This window comes from Sus scrofa, chromosome 9 (assembly GCF_054392235.1).
Source record: "Sus scrofa isolate SSC_HxYL_T2T_F1_AM1 chromosome 9, Sscrofa_HxYL_maternal_Yorkshire_Landrace_v2.0, whole genome shotgun sequence".
Taxonomy (NCBI): Eukaryota; Metazoa; Chordata; class Mammalia; order Artiodactyla; family Suidae; genus Sus; species Sus scrofa.
Window position 1 is genome coordinate 80,353,351 of NC_139391.1, and position 16,707 is coordinate 80,370,057.

The 16,707-nt window shown below is 41.3% G+C and overlaps 1 protein-coding gene across 7 annotated transcripts in view; it reads left to right on the forward strand.

Moving 5' to 3' along the window:
• Nucleotides 1-16,707, forward strand: part of DYNC1I1 (dynein cytoplasmic 1 intermediate chain 1) — a 345,751-nt gene that overhangs the window by 260,238 nt on the left and 68,806 nt on the right. For all 7 annotated transcript variants that reach the window (XM_021102404.2, XM_021102408.2, XM_021102406.2 and 4 more), the window contains 2 exons: nt 10,933-11,079; nt 15,012-15,125. In XM_021102404.2, the coding sequence (XP_020958063.1) occupies nt 10,933-11,079; nt 15,012-15,125 (261 nt within the window). The remainder of the gene's footprint in view (nt 1-10,932; nt 11,080-15,011; nt 15,126-16,707) is intronic.

Here is a 16,707-nt window from a genome sequence, read left to right on the forward strand (position 1 = left end):
TGTAGGGATGCGTGAGGTTGTCTGCAATCATGGGTCCCACAGCATGAAGTCAGAAACAGAGGGATTGGGTATCTCTAAGAGAAAATGCACCTGCACTCAGGTGATGCAAGGTTTCACAGTATATTGACTTCTAAATCAGCCAGGCCATAGTTCAAATCTGGGCTTTGCCCTTTATAGTTCATTTGATTGTAAGCCCATGACTTGACTTGCCTGAGTCTGTATTTCTTGATTTGAAAAACAATGAAGGCAAAATCACGCACCTAATGGGACTGAAATAGAGATGTATGCACTATGTTTGGCATTTAGGAGGTGCTCAAAAGTTTTGGAATGTGTTCACAAGTAAATTCCATGTAATCTGGTGTGACAGGTAATGCTTATTAGCCCTCCTAATAATGATCAAGAAAGCTCTCAAGTGTTCAGTGTTGGCTTGGTGCATGATGCAGAAGGAAACTTGGGACCTAAACTTTCACTATCCCTCTCATTGATCACTTTCTAAGAGACTAATCATTTAGGAAGGGAGGGAAAGCAAAGAGAGAGGTAAAAATTAGCAATTCAGCTTGAAGGAAATTAAGCAATAGGTACTTGAGCTGAAGAATGTTTATTGTATTACATGTGTCTCAGTTGGCCAGGTTGAAAAAATGGGTGCATGACCCCATGAAGGAAACATGCCAGGCTTGGCCTCCATTGATGCAGAAGGAGACTCACACTTTGAGCCGTACTTTTCAAACAGGTTCTCCAAGTTTCTCAACGATGCAAAACACAGACCTCCAGACCTTTTCAGATTCTGACTCAGTAGATCCAGGCTGGGACCCAGGAATCTGTGTTTTTAATAAGTTCTCTCAGTGCTTCTTAGATTCAGATTAGTTTGAGAACCAAGCAGTACTCTTCACTTGAGTGCAGACTGCACATGGGAATTTCCTGTGGAATTGAAAAAAATCTTGATGCCCTGATCCTACCCCCAGAAATTCTGTTTTAATTGGTATGGGATGTGACTTGAGCATCGAGAATTTTAAAAAGCTCCTTAGATGAGTTTAGGTAAAGGCAAATTTGGACTAACACCGATTTAGAAAATAGTTTGGGGGGCCATGCACCTGCAAATGGTAAATAAGTAATAATCAGGTGTAAAGTCACATTGCAGATAAGTCCCAGCTTGATTCAAGGTGTGATGTGAAATAATGGTTAGATATTACATTTCAAGGAGTTCCTGTCATGGCTTAGCATTTAGTGAACCCAGCTAGCATCCATGAGGACATGGGTTCGATCACTGGCCTCCCTCAAGCCTCCAAGCCTCCCTCCCTGTGTTAGGGATCTGATGTTGTCATGGGCTGTGGTATAGGTGGCAGACATGGCTCAGATTCTATGTTTCTGTGGTTGTGGCATAGGCCGGCGGCTAAGGCTCTGATCAGACCTCTAGCCTGGGAACCTCCATATGCTGTGAGTATGGTCCTAAAAAGACACACCAAAGGAAAAAAAAAATTCCATTTCAGAAAACTTCCTGGCAATAGTGTTCAAATTATCCCATTGCCCCAGAATTTTGTTGTATTCAAAAGTTCTTGTGGAGTTCCCGTTGTGGCTCAGTGGTTAAGGAATCCAACTAGGAACTGTGGGGTTGCAGGTCCAATCCTTGGCCTTGCTCAATGGGTTAAGGTTCCAGCGTTGCCATGAGCTGCTGTGTAGGTTGCAGATGCGGCTCGGATCTGGTGCGGCTGTGGCATAGGCTGGCGGCTATGGCTCCGGTTCGACCCCTAGCCTGGGAACCTCCATATTGCCGGAGAAGAGGCCCAAGAAATGGCAAAAAAAAAAAAAAAAAACAAAAAAGTTCTTGCACTGAAGGGACTACTAAAGTACTATGATCTAGAGCCTAAGTTCTCCTAAATGGGCAGTGCTTGCTGTGTGAGTATGCAGGTGAATAATAATGCAGGGAGTTCCCTTTGTGGCTCAGTGGGTTAAGGACCTGACATTGTCTCCATGAAGATGCAGGTTCAATCCCTGGCCTCGCTCGGTGGATTAAGGCTCTGGCATTGTCGCAGGCTGCAGCATAGTTCAGAAATGTTGCTTGGCTCCGATCTGGTGCTGCTGTGGCTATGACATAGACCTCAGCTGCAGCATCAATTCAGTGCCTAGCCTGGGAACTTTCATATGCTGCAGGTTTGGCCCTAAAAGAAAAAAAAAAAAAAAGAAGAAGAATGCAACATGAATCTAATCTTCACTTTCACTGTGGAGTTATCTCTAGTGCTAACAGTTCACTGTTTCCTCTTGCTCCTCTTCTTCATTACCCAAAGTCAGTATGTCAGGACTTGGAATTGCCATCAGCAATAGGATCTATAACCAAGCAAGCATGAAAATCTGTTACGCTAGAGAGTCTCAGTGTCCCAGGCAAGAGGGGAAGGTTGTCAAAATAAGGACTCTGAAGAGTTAAAACATGTAACAGAAGGTATGGTAAGACTTCCAGGAGATAGCTTCTCAAGGCAGGACCAAGCTCTACTATCAGAACTGTTTTAGGAAAGATTTGTTGAGCAAAATGAAAACTTCTCTGGACCTTTGTTTTCTCTGGAAATGTTTCTTCAAACCACAAAGTGATTATTTCTACTCTATATGGGGATATATTGTTTATTATCTTTAAACAGCATTACTTAGTTCAAATCTTTCAGCAGCCCCAGAGACGAGAAGCAAAGAAAATGCCCTGTTTGTAGGTAGAGCAAGAACTAGCATGCTCCTACTATGAATCGAAAATTCAGGCTTAGAATGAAACCTCACTGTAATTGGGATGACTACTGTAAAAAACAAAATGAAATAAACAAAAAAAAGCAGAAAAGTAAGTATCAGCAAGGGTATGGAGAAATTGGAATGTTCGTGCCTTACAGGTAAGAATGTAAAATGGTGCAGCCATTGTAGAAAACAGTATGACAGTTCCTCCAAAAATTAAAAATTAAATATGATCCAGGCAGTTCCACTTACAGGTATATACCCAGAGGGATTGAAAGCAGGCTTCTTGAAGAAGTATTTGTGCACCTGTACTTAAAATAACATTATTCACAGTAGCCAAAAGTGGAAGCAGCTCAAGTGTCTATTGACAGATGAATGGATAAACAACATGTCGTATATGCATATGGTAGAATATTATTCAGACTTCAAAAGAAATTCTGATACATGCTACAACATGGATATACTGATATTTATAGTGTAATAAAACCTTTAGGACATAGGAGAAGTGAAATAAACCAGCCATAAAAGAGGAATTCTATGCGATATCATTGACATGAAGTTTCTAGAGTAGTCGCAGTCATAGAAACAAAGTAGAATGGTGGTTGCCAAGGGCGGAGATTAGAAATGAGGAAATGGCGTTTAATAGATAGTTTCAGTTCAGGAAGATGAAAATGTTCTGGAAATGGATGGTGGTGATGGTTAACAGTGTGAATATACTTCATGCCCCTGAACAGTACACTTAAAAAAAATGGTTAATAGCTTTATGTTGTATGTGTTTCACCACAATTTTTAAAAACAAATAAGCAAATAATTTGCAAATATGCAAAAAAAAAAGTTATAGCTTAGAGGATGCACACAACCAGTGGGTATCAGAGCAGGAAGTCAGCTTTAGAGGCTCCAAGTGTGTGAACCCTCCCTTTCTACCTCAGAACCTCTTAGGAACTTGAAACTTGAAAACGCTATTCAGAGAGAAATAAAGAGAATCAAATAATTTTTTAGGAAAAAGTGATCAAAATAGTCCAGACAGTTGTTCTGAAGAGGAGAACAAAGTTTGGTAAGTTTCATGAGTTTAGAACCAGGTCAGCTTTAAAAAAGAAAAAAAAAAAAAGATATCATTCACACACCATAAAACTCACTCTTTTAGAGTGTACAGTTCACTGCTTGTAGTTTCACAAAGTTGGCAACCATCATCATTAACTCCAGAATATTTTTATCACCCCCCAAAATAAACCCAGATCCATTAGTAGTCATTACCTATTCCCGCCCCCCACCAACTCCCATTGCCAAGCAACCACTCATTGACTTTCTGCTTCTATGGTTTGGCCTCTTCCAGACATTTCACATAAATAGAATCATACAATATGTGAGCGTCTATGATTTCTTTGGTTTGGCCTCTTCTGGACATTTCACATAAATAGAATCATACAATATGTGAGTTTCTATGATTTCTTTCCCTTGGCATCTTTTTAGGGTTCCTGAATGTTACAGCACGTATCAGTACTTCGTTCTTTTTTATTGATGAATAATATTCCATTATATGGATTCGCCCATTTGTTTATTCTTCAGTTGATGGACGTTTAGATTGTTTCTATTTTTTCTCTAGTACCGCTAATGCTGCTGTGAACATTCATGTACAATTAGATGCACAATTAGAGTAGTTTTTCAGTTATCTTGAGTATGTGTCTAGGAGTGGAATTGCTAGGTCAGATGTTAACTCTATGTTTAACTGTTTCAGGAATTGCCAGACTGTTTTCCAGAGTGGCTGCTTCATTTTACATTCCTGTCAGCATCTCCATTACCTCACCAACATTTAATTTCCTTTTTTATTTGTTCCCCTAGCTTTATTGAGATTTAATTTACACACACACATTTCAAATTTAGCTATCCTAGGAGTTCCCACTGTGTCTCAGCAGGTTACGAACCTGACTAGTATCCATGAGGATGCAGGTTCGATCCCTGGCCATGCTCAGTGGGTTATGGATCTGGCATTGCTGTGAGCCGTGGTGTTGGCTGCAGATACAGCTTGGATCCCTTGTTGCTATGAGTTGTGGTGTAGGCCAGCAGCTGCAGCTCTGATTCCTGATTCAACCACTAGCTTGGGAACTTCCATATGCCACACGTATGGCCCTGAAAAGCAGGAAAAAAAGACAATTAAGTTACCCTAGCAGGGGTGACAGGGCACCTCATTATGGTTTGCACAGTAACTTTTGTATTCTCAGCATACAGCCCACGACTAGGCACACACAATACTGAAAGGCATGAAAATTCCAAGGGATTCCAAGAAAGGTCATTGGAATGCTTGATTTCTAATCTGCCAGAAACCAGATTTGAGAATCAGCTGCTTGTCATTTTTCTGTAACTACAGACTGAGTCAATAAGTAGCAAGCAAGCTAACTCAGTCTTTGCTCCTGGATATCCCATTACTAATGGGAGATAGCTTTCAGCAGATGGTCACTCTTAGAGTTGAGAACAATGATGTGTGCACCCTGGGATAGAGACTTGGGCATAGAAAAGGAGAGCTGTGACAGAAGCAGCCTGTTTCCCCTTGTCTCAGTTTTAGTGAAGTGCCTGGCTCATAACTCCTGTCTTGGTTTTACCCCCTTCACACCTTCTATGTTGTCAGATGCCGGTGCTGCATGATTGCCTATAAGAGGTGTTTTCGACAGCAGTGTTCTCCAGTTACATTTGTTTCCATTAACAAAAGAAATATTTTTCTGGGTTTCCTAGGTACTGGCAGAAATATACTACCTCACTAGTAGCCAGAAGCATCTAATCTGTCTGCCTCACAGGCCTCTGACAGTTAAGCATTTGCTTTTAGGCAAATAAAATGTCAGCCATCATTGAACAGCATATGGCAGCAATATGGCCATTCCCTCTCTGGAACCAACATCTCTCCAGAAGACATGGTACTTGATATTAGAGATGCTTTGGAATGCAGGACCCCCATCCGTCCTGCCCAGGCATGATGGCTGGGGAGTGGGCTGAGTGCTTATGCAGCAAAGGACAAAGACAACGAGATCAAATGTGAGCCTATGGGGTCAGCTGCCCAACCAGCAGTGACCAAATGCTGTTTGCCCTGGATATCTGGGTCTGCGGTTAAGGAAAAGTACCATCCTTAAGCTGGCTGGGATTAACTCTATAAAATAGAAAACAGCCCCTATAGCCACTCAAAGAGGGGTTGGGGCAGCCTAGAATTGAATGCATTTGTTGTGCAGTGCGAGGAGGGAGTCCTGGAGGATGGCATGTCCACTGCTTGTCTCTGTGGAATTCCCTTGGTGAACAGGGTCAAAGAAACTGCCTAGGCTCAAAATAGATGATACGGATGTGGAACCCTGTTGTAGTGGGTCAGCTCGTGTGCAAGCAGCTATGTGGTGTGATGGATGGATAAGGAGGAGGGCTGCCTTTGCAGGAACAGCCCATAACCAGGCAGTCTGCTCAAGATTAGAAAATAAAGTTTCCTTGGAGGACACCAGAAATTGTCAATAAAGATAGCCTGATCCTCAAAATGCAGTCTCAAAACCTTGCTTGCCCTGGTTTGGGGGAACTAGAGGATGTAAATAATTACCATGAGATGCTCGTGAGTTTGGAAATGTGGTTCCTCATGTAATAATGTCTCACGTTACTTGTGTTGGAATACTGTCAGTCAGGCCCCCAGTTTTATATGAAGCTTTTAATATATGAGCTTATATTTCTGGGACCCTGATTGACCATCAGCATGACCATATCAATGAAATCACTAGCCTTGTAAAAACAGAGTTCAGTGGTAGTATCAGGAAAGTTTATTTTGATTAGGTAATCAGCATTGTCCTCAAATCCTCATCATCTTCATTATTATTTTTCCGCTCATGTAAACTAGTTGACTAGAATGTTTAAAGGCCATGTATTATCTCTCAAAATAACTCCAAGGCTCTAATATTTTACAGAATAAAAATAGGTAAAAAGTTAAGACAACAAAAATATCTGTATAGATAGGTATTCTTACAGAGCCACTAATAAGGTAGTGAAGCTTCTTGTTTCCAATTAATTTTTTTGTCTAAAGTACACTAATCATGTAATGCTTTATTATGATGCTGAATAACTGAATTTATACAAAATTTTAAATCTTAGAAAGTGATGGCAATTTTTAAAGTAACAGTCACATTACTCTTAATGTTTTTCATAGAATGTCTTCAGAAAATGTACTGTTAAAAGTGAGAACAACAAAAAGCCACATGTCTTAGCAGTGTCAATCAACTTTTCTGGAATGCTTTTCTACTCTTTACCCAATAGATGTAATTGACAGCATGGTGTCATCCTTTGCTCTTGATGCTGACAGTCAATAAATTCTATGACAATTGGCAACAACTAGATCAGTAGCTGTATGCACAGCACAAGGTTGCAGGGATTTTTCTAAGACACTTTACTCCTAGGAGATGGATGTAGACTTTCCAAATTTGAAGAAAAGCTGTCTCTGTCAAGGCTGTAATTGAAGGCCTGTTTCCGTGTGTCTAAAGGGACCTAAACATTTGGATGAAAAATAAAAAATTCAGTCAATCAACCAAATGTTTGCTACCATTACGTCAAACATAGGGTACTTAAAAACATCTCAAGAAATGACTAACTTCTAAACTTTACATCTAGATAATTGAGATCATACTGCCTTACAGTGTCCATATATGAGTGACAGTATGTCAAATGTGGCATACCCTGGAGATCTGTTTTGAACATTTCTACATAGTCTATCATACATAGACTATATACTATAATTAACATATTGAGATGAAAAAAAAAAAGTTGGGAGTTCCCTTTTTGACTCAGTGGTCATGAATCTGACTAGTATCCACGAGAACCTGGCCTCACTTAGTGGGTTACAGGATCCGGTGTTGCCGTGAGCTGCAGTGTACAGCTGTGATTCGCACCCCTAGCCTGGGAACCTCCACATGCTGCAGCTGTGGCCCTAAAAAAAAGGACCCCCCCCCAAAAAAAAGTGAAGTTGATGACTCACATAACTACTCCATTTTTTTTTTAAGGGCCACACCCATGGCATATGGAGGGTCCCAGGCTAGGGGTCAAATCACAGCTGTGGCCACTGGCCTACGCCACAGCCACAGCAACATGGGATCCAAGCCGAGACTGCGAGCTACACCACAGCCCATGGCAATGCCAGATCCTTAACGCATTGAGCAAGGCCAGGGATCGAACCTGCGTCCTCATGGATGCTATTCAGTTTCATGTCTGCTGAGCCTCGGCGGGAACTCCTACTCCTTCATTTCTAATCTTCCAAATAGAAAATTAAAAAATTGTGGAGTTCCCGTCGTGGCGCAGTGGTTAACGAATCCGACTAGGAACCATGAGGTTGCGGGTTCGGTCCCTGCCCTTGCTCAGTGGGTTAACGATCCGGCGTTGCCGTGAGCTGTGGTGTAGGTTGCAGACGCGGCTCGGATCCCAAGTTGCTGTGGCTCTGGCATAGGCCGGTGGCTACAGCTCTGATTGGACCCCTAGCCTGGGAAACTCCATATGCCACGGGAGCGGCCCAAGAAATAGCAAAAAGACAAAAAAAAAAAAAAAAAAGAAAAAAAAAGAAAATTAAAAAATTGTCTACTCTATTTTCCTGGTGGAGATACTTATGTAAAGATTGATTTGCAGGAAAACAAAGTTGATTGTGGTGAAAGAACTCTGGTGCTCCAAAGCATTGTGACTGTTTTTTAGCATTCATTTGACTTTTTATCAAATATAAATAGAATTCTGAGTTCAAGATGGGGGTCTTTGTGCCATTTAAAATTTTTTGAAGTGATTTACTTAGCACTAGGTAATGAATGAATGAAGACCAAACACACGAATCATTTAAAGAGTGGGAATTAGAGTTTTCACCTTGTGGTTTTGGATTCTAGTTGATGACCAACTAAGTATTGCTATTTTGTAGAAACATTCCCACTGTTTATTTTTTTCTCTAGTCTTTAACTGTACAAGGTTTGGAGCAGCATTTGCTGAGATTTACAAATACTGCTCTAAACACGAAAGCAATCAAGCGGTTGAATTCTAGATTTTTCAAATTTAATGACATTCTTTTATATATATTGATTGGAGCTCTGGTAAATTCAATTGTTGATACCACCTCGGTAATTTTAAGCCTTTCTGAAATTTTAAAGAAAATGTTTCCAACATAACTCAAGCAACATAAGAATTTCATCAATTGAAAACTAAGAATCATTTCTGTGGGATGTGTAAAACAAGAAGCTGACCGGCATTATTTTTCTTTTTCTTTAATGCAGTATCATTATTGAGAGTTATTCTTGAACTTTATGAAAACCAGATTGGGGCACCGTGCATGTTCTCCATCGAATTGTATTCAAGGAATTGGAGCTGAAAATCATTGAAGCTAGGAAAACGTGACATTGAAAACTGGTCTATACATTCTTTACCTCAGAGTATCTGAAACTGTTTCTGGCTAGGAAGTCTTAGGCTGATAGTAGATCTGAATTTTTTTTTTTTTTTAATGGATAGTTAGCTTCCCAGTCAGAAAGAGGTCATCATTTCTTTTTCAATCACTTCTTTACTTCGATAGTTTATCAGTTACAACCTTTGATCCTCTCTCTCTCTCTTTCTCTTTTTTTTCCTTTTCTTTTGCTCAGAAAGCTGCAGTTTCTCCCTATTGCCCACAGTAAATCCAAACAGTGCCTGCCATTCAAGGGCCCTCTCTTGTGAGGCCCAGATGACCCCTCCAGCCACATTTCTCCCTCCCTACTTCTTCCGTGCATGCTCCTTCCCAGCCAAGCCAGACCGAGGCCATTCACCAGCCTCTGTTTTGCTGCTTCCAGGCTTTTCTTCCCATTATCCCATCTCTGGGGAAACACTCTTCTTCACTTGCTGAATGTTCACATTCATGTAAGGGTGATACGCTCCCTTTCATGAGGTCTTCCTAAACCATCCTACCCTTTCTGCTCTCCTTTTCTCTCCCATCTCCTGGCTAAACCAAACTTTCACACCACTCCCATCACACACACACACACAAACACACACACACATATGCGCTCCTGTGGTCTAGCCATGGCATGTATCACTTTCAAGACTGCTGCTTCTGTGTGCAGGTCGTGACCTGCATAAGCATTTCAAACGCAGGGGACAAGCAAGGACAAAAATCCACCTTATTCTCCACTAGCCAAGGCCTGCACATGCCCACGTGACTGCGTGTGTGCAGAGACACCTTTCTCTATTCTACACAAAGACATGGGCTAGCATGTAGGTATAAGCAACAGCTCTCGTCATCACATGCATGCTCTTTGGGTTCTCTTTCCTGGGCACAAGTTTGTCAAGGGTCATGACTACCTGTGAATCCCCTTCATGTCTGGAACAATGCCTTTTTTACACATAAGCTTGTTCACAGATTTTGATTGAAAGGATGCAGTTTAGTTTTTAAAAACAATTAATTCTGCATATATACATTTCCACGGAAAGCACAGGAATCAAGATGGACTTCTTAGCAAATGTGGAACAGCCCACTTGTGTGATTTTAAATGTATCATGGTTCTGTCTCAGCTAAGTAATTTCCTCTAAAATGTGGTGCCCAGTAGTCTTTTGTGGCATTTTAGAAACTACATGGGTGATGCTGTGATAGGCCATGGCAGAGCAGAACTGAAATCCACTTCTAAATGTTTGTTAAAATAGGCAAAGAATAACAGTAAGAATTGTCTGAAGTGGGCAGGAGAATCGCCATGAGAGGCGAGGGAACTGGGGGAGGAACAAGTTGGATCAGCCTGAAGTCTGGACACTTCCTGGAAGTATATATTAAGCCAAAAAAAAAAAAAAAAAAAAAAAAGCGCCCCCATCTCAAAATCATCAAAGCCTTGCCAACATTGCATGTGGTATAAACTGACATGGACTTGCCTTCAAAGTAAAGAATCGTTGCGTATCAACTCTAGTGGAGAATATTAGTGTGATGCTGTTTTGTGGATAAATGGGAAACATCCACAAACCAAGCTTTACAGACTACAAAAAAATGACATACACACGACAGGTTTTAAACGTGCTTGATGGCATGGGCAGGACTTTAAATTTCCAGGGGTAATCCTTGGCCAGAGTCTCCAGTCTACATCTAGGTACAAAATATCCTCCTAATGCAGCACTTCGTGATTGCTTCATTGTTTTCCTGGCTATTGAGTTTATGTGATGAGCGGTTTCCTCCGCAGGAAGAAACAAGCCGCCTCCCACCATCTCACTGTTTAACCTTTCTCCTCTGGCCCCTCGCAGTCCTCCGTGATGTCGGTCTGCTTCGCTCGTTTCCATCCCAACTTGGTAGTTGGCGGGACTTACTCGGGCCAGATCGTCCTGTGGGATAATCGCAGCCATCGGAGGACACCAGTGCAGCGGACACCCTTGTCAGCTGCTGCACACACGGTAGGTCAAGCTTTCATCACACCCAAGCCCTGAAAAGGAGACGACTGACGTAAGTATGGCTGTTGTTAGTAACTCCAGCTTAGAAGCATCTAATAGTGGTTGTGTCCTGGCAAAAGCAAAGTGGAAAGTAGATGAAGGAAGCCCTGGGTTTAGAGGAATCTCTTAATAATCTACAAGTGTTAACACGTAGCAATGATCTCTTTGGCTGTCCCAAAAGGTACCGGGGAGGATAGCTTAAAACTCAAAAAGGACACAAAGAAAAAACCTCAGAAGAGGCACCCATGAAACTGTTTTCCCAAAGAAACTCTTCACGTTTACGTTAGAAGGTAGAAATGCCTATTTTCAAATAGACCTTGAAGAGTGAGCATTTTCTATCTAGTGATGGTATATGGGACTTTGGCCAACAGATCTTTTCCACTTGTGGTGTGAGGGAGTGCTACGACTTTAAATTCTGGAATGCCTGGTGTAAGTCTCAACAGCAAAGTTGACAGTGACAATATAATCCCTAGGGTTAAAAGTCAACATCTCAAAACCATTACCCATAATTTAGCAGAAGAGGTTCAGTATAGTGTTCATAAGACAACTACTCTGTCATTTCCTTTAAGAGAATGACAGGTGTGGTTAGCAATTGTTAGGAGGAATGAGAAGACAGACATGTCTCCATCAATCTTGGCTACTCTGACGTTCAGGGGAACTGATGTCCTTTCTCTGAAATGCCCAAATTATGCCCAAGGATATAGCTGTACCGTTGTTTCCATTTCCTTAATGTGGTTGCCTCATTTGTTTCATCTGCTGGCCTCAAAACCATCTAGCTTTGAAAAAGGACTTCTAGCTGCTTTAGCTGAGACCAGGAAGAGGAAAATTCTTCCACTCTTGTAAGACTGACAATGGAAACTGACAAATACCAAGTCAGCCTTAATTCTGATTGACTTGGGCCTAAGACACATGCAGGTGAAACTAGTTCTTGGGAATCTGGGAAAATTGCTCTTGCCTACCCCATTTCTCCAAACTAATAACAGAAAATTGTGACCCAGGAGGAGATGGACTTGATGCAGGTGTTTGTTCAAGGGGTGTAAAACCCCTTCTTGGCTCTGTGCATATCTGGTACATTTGTTACCATACTTTCTGAAATTTCAAACAGCTATAAATCCAAATATTAGAACATTTAGCATGAAGCTTTGGGGGTGGATCCAAATCCAGGAGCCCTTCCAAAAGCTCTTTTTCAACTAACTTAGAATACAATCATCACAACTAAAATACTATTGTTACCAAACAGAGTGACATTATTTCTGTTAGAAAATAAAATCACATATTTTTTCTCTTTTGCTATGTTTTGTTGAATCCATAGCTCAGAGTGCACAGTTAATTTTGTGATTGTCTTTCAACTTCCACTAATGCCTGGCTGATTGGTACCAGGATCAAAAGTGGTTAAGGAAAAAGAGGCCCACCACAGATTACTAACTAATTTCCTTTCACACCCACCACACATATGCATTTGGGACAACAGGAAATCTGAATTAAAAGCAAAAACCATCTGCCACACAGTAAGTTTATTCCTAAAGTAAATAAAAACAATCTGGCTTCTATACTGGAAAAATGAGCTGCACCATTGCTTTTTTTCTTTCCATTAAGTGAAGGATGTGTGTGTGTGTGTGTGTGTGTGTGCAGAAGTGGGCATACCCACGTATCTGCTTCTGTTCTGGTTTCTTTACATCTCTCTCTTTTCTTTTAAACTGAGTTTTATTACTCCTGAAAGTGCAGGCCAGTAGTGCTGATTAAAGCCTGAGAGGGGCTACCACACACATTCCTTCTCGAGGCATTTGGCTCTCCACATCCTTCTAGATGCCTTCTTTCCCTCCTACCCCCACCCGTAGGAGTCCCGATCCATTAGTTTTGGTGATTTGTGGTGCCGCTCTGTAGTTAACAAAAGAAACCCCACCCAACTCTTGCTGAAAAACACTAGGTGGGTTTGGAGCACATAAATGTTTGGACCTTCCTTTCCCTTTTATCAGTTTACTGAGGTTGCCATTTTCAGGCAAGAATCTGTCTCATCAGTGCTTGCACTTTATGTGCAGGTAGAGCTGAGAATGCCCTGTGACTTAACCTCAAGTTTGCACACTGCTATAGGTTCCACATGCCCCAGATACTTAGGGAAAAAAACACTGTCCACGGTCCCACAACAACCAGTCAGTCCTTTTGATACTTTGCGACCTGATTAGGAGAAGATTTAGTTTCGTATCTCTGCTGTACTTGCCACTGTCCAAATCCACTAAGACTGATTCATTCATTTCTGTAGGAACATGATGTGAAAAAGACATAGGGTCTTTGGTTGACTGTCCATAAGCATGAGTTAAAGAGGTGATGCAATTGCCAGAAAAGAAAGTGTCATCTTGGGATGCATTAATGCAGGCATATGTATATTTTTTTTTATCACCTGAGAAGTGACAATTTAGAGTTCCTTGTAACTGTATGCTGTTAGTCAGAATGTAGGTAGACAGCTGTGTTTTCATTCTCAGAACTTCACTGGAAGGGGAACTCAGACAAAAGAGAGCATTTTCAAAGCACAGTGACCAGGATAGAGAGGGTATTGAAAACCAGGTACTCAAGGAACAGTCAAAGGAATTGGCAGTGATTAGTCTGAATTAGACAAGATGAGGGGAAAAAGGGGTGACATAACAATCTATAAATATTATTTTGACTTGATCTATAAGATCTTAGAGAACCCTGCTCTAAAAGCATCTCCTTGAGCTTTCTGTGTTCCCATTGGTGGAAGGAAGAACTGCCCAGGAATTAGTTCTAAAGTTGGCTGTGAAAGATGTTTAAGCAGAGTTTGGACCACCTCTTGGTGGAGGCAGATGAGTGGCTGCTCTTGATTATTACAGTTCCTTCTGACCAGGAGTTGATATGATAATAATAGTTTGGGAACCATCCTTTATATAATATCAACTTTCCAATATTAGAGATTGTTTCATTGTTGTTGTGGCTAGGTATTATGGACAGTAACTCATCAAGCAAAAGACTTAGCTACTTGCACAGAGAAGCATCAACTAAGTTGTGGTTTGGCCACTGATGGCTAAGCTGCCTGAAATCTAACCCAAATCACTTCTGGGTTCTGCTTATGCTAACCTTTCATTTAGTATTTAATATGCAGCTGCAAATGATTTGAGCCCACCATTAGGGTTCTACAGAGCAGGATAACCTTCTTGAGTTATGACAAAAAGTTAGAGCATCTTGCTTACGGTTCCTGGGATGTTTAAGTAACCTTTCTCAAGGCCCTGGCCAAGTCTAAGACTCCATACTACTCTAAATAATATTTTGAAAACTAAATCTATCATTACCCTAGATTTTGCAGCAACATGAAAGAACCTAATTTTATTTTACTAGGTCCCTTGTGCCAGTAATTTCCACCACCAATATCTCTCCCTCAAATCAAAGAGGCTGATGAATATTAACTGCTTTTTATACAAAAAGTTGCAAATGTTTGGCACTGTGGCTATAAAATACCAAATTCCAGATTTAGTAACACTTCTTCCAAAAGTCAGTCGTTCTAACCCTTTTGAAGGCTGTCTTTTTCCATCACTCATGGTGAGCTTAGACACCGAACTACATGGGAGAACCTCATTTAAGTAACATACATTCATCTCCCTGTGCTGCTTCTCCCCGTCAGTCCTTATTTTTTCCCACTTGCTTCAGCTCCATTACCCCACATTTGATTGAGGTGAAGCTTTGTGAATTTCCACTACTACATGTTGCTGCCAGAGCCTTTCAAAAGAAAAGAAGTTCAAATCAAAAGTGGCAAATGACCTGAGGCTTGTATTATTGTAGGATTATGTCACTCTTTAATTCTTGTTTTAGAGTAATGTGTTCAACACTCACATGTAAGCATTTCCTCTTGGATCAGTGTCTGATCCTCCGTGTTTATGTTTTTGCAGCATCCCGTGTACTGTGTCAATGTTGTTGGGACCCAGAATGCTCATAACCTCATCACTGTCTCTACTGATGGTAAAATGTGTTCCTGGAGCCTGGACATGCTCTCCACTCCACAGGTGGGTTTGTTTTCCCCTACACATAAGAGTATCCTGGTTAAAAGAGATACCTGCCTAATGGAACATAGTTCCTTAAAAGCCAAACCCTCACATCCTAGAGGAGCTAAAATCAGTGGATGCACTTGAAAGAGTGGGGCCTGTTTTCAGCAGTCTCCTCTGGAAGCCAAAACCCATTTCCTTTACCACAAATCATGTAATTATTATAATATGTTAATCCTTAGGTCAGTTTCAAGTGAAAATGAAATAATCCATTTTAAAGCATAGTAATTATGGAAGTTGCCTGTGGTATGAATTGCACGTACCCTACAGCATCATTAAACAAATGCAAACGGGAATGGAGCTCTGCAGAGCCATCCCCTATGGTCCTTGCCTGGGAGAAAAGGTATCCCAGTAAAACAGAAATCCAAGCCCTTGCTTGTATCTGTAGCCTAGACAACCGCCTGTGTGTTTGAAGAATGAGTCCAACCATCTGTTTTCTCCTCTGGAATGTTTGTTAGTGTGGCTCCTGCCATTCCTTGTTCAACAAATGAGAGGCCAAAAATGAAAAAGTCCCAAGGTCTCCAAACCACTCCTGATTACAGTCATGGGAGCCAAGCAGAGGGGCAGAAATGGAAAAGACCATTGGGGGAGGCAGCTAAATGCAACTTTCAGAATGTAGATACACAGAAGGCAGCACACAGAAACACATATAAACACACATCCTTGTACTCTTTCCACATTTCTTTGGGGAGGGGAGTACTTTAATGTCCCCCAACTGAAACAGAGAAGAGTTTCCTGTTGGAGGCTTTGAGAATGTGCAGAAACATCGAGAAAATTATAAAAGATCTCTAGGAGATAATCCTCAATTTTAATATGCCTGTTCCCTTTCCTGGAACAACAGTCGTAGAATATCTTTGTCACAATTTTTGAAGATGCTGAAAGTTCCAAAATACATAAGGAAATGTAGACACCGCAGAAAAACTCCCCTAAGTCTCCACAAAATACAGACGGAGGAACACTCAGACTAATGAAGTGCTTTTTATAATTTTAGTCGAGGGGTGGGGCACGGATCAGAGAGAGCTAATAAGCTCCTTACATTGTAAGTTCCTCTATTTTTGCTGATCTTTAACATTTAGACAAGTTGGGAGTTGTATGCGGAGATTTTATAGCTTTGTCTTAAATTTCTCAGCAATAATGTTGTTTTCTTTGAAAAGCATGGAGATCACAAACAGATATGAGGGACCCTTCTAATTAGGAATCTTTAACTGCCCGTTTTGCTGATTAAATGTGTGTTCGTTTAGGTTGAAGCCAGTCGTGTGGGGGCTACATGGCTGTTTTTATTAGTTTTAACGCGCCCGCAGACGCCTGTCTCTGTACAGAGATGGAGCATTTCGTGGCATGGCTGTGGATGGCAGGCAGACATGGAAAAAGACAGCATTTGCTGTGTCCCTCTCTGTCCCAAGTGGGTGACCAAGAGGCTGTACCTTCCCGCTGCTAAGTTTAGCAATGGAGCAGACTACCAGATGGTCCAGTTTTCTGAATTACACCATCATGGCCTCCCCTCACTGATGCAGTCATTGTGTGTGGCTCTCCCTGCGAGCAT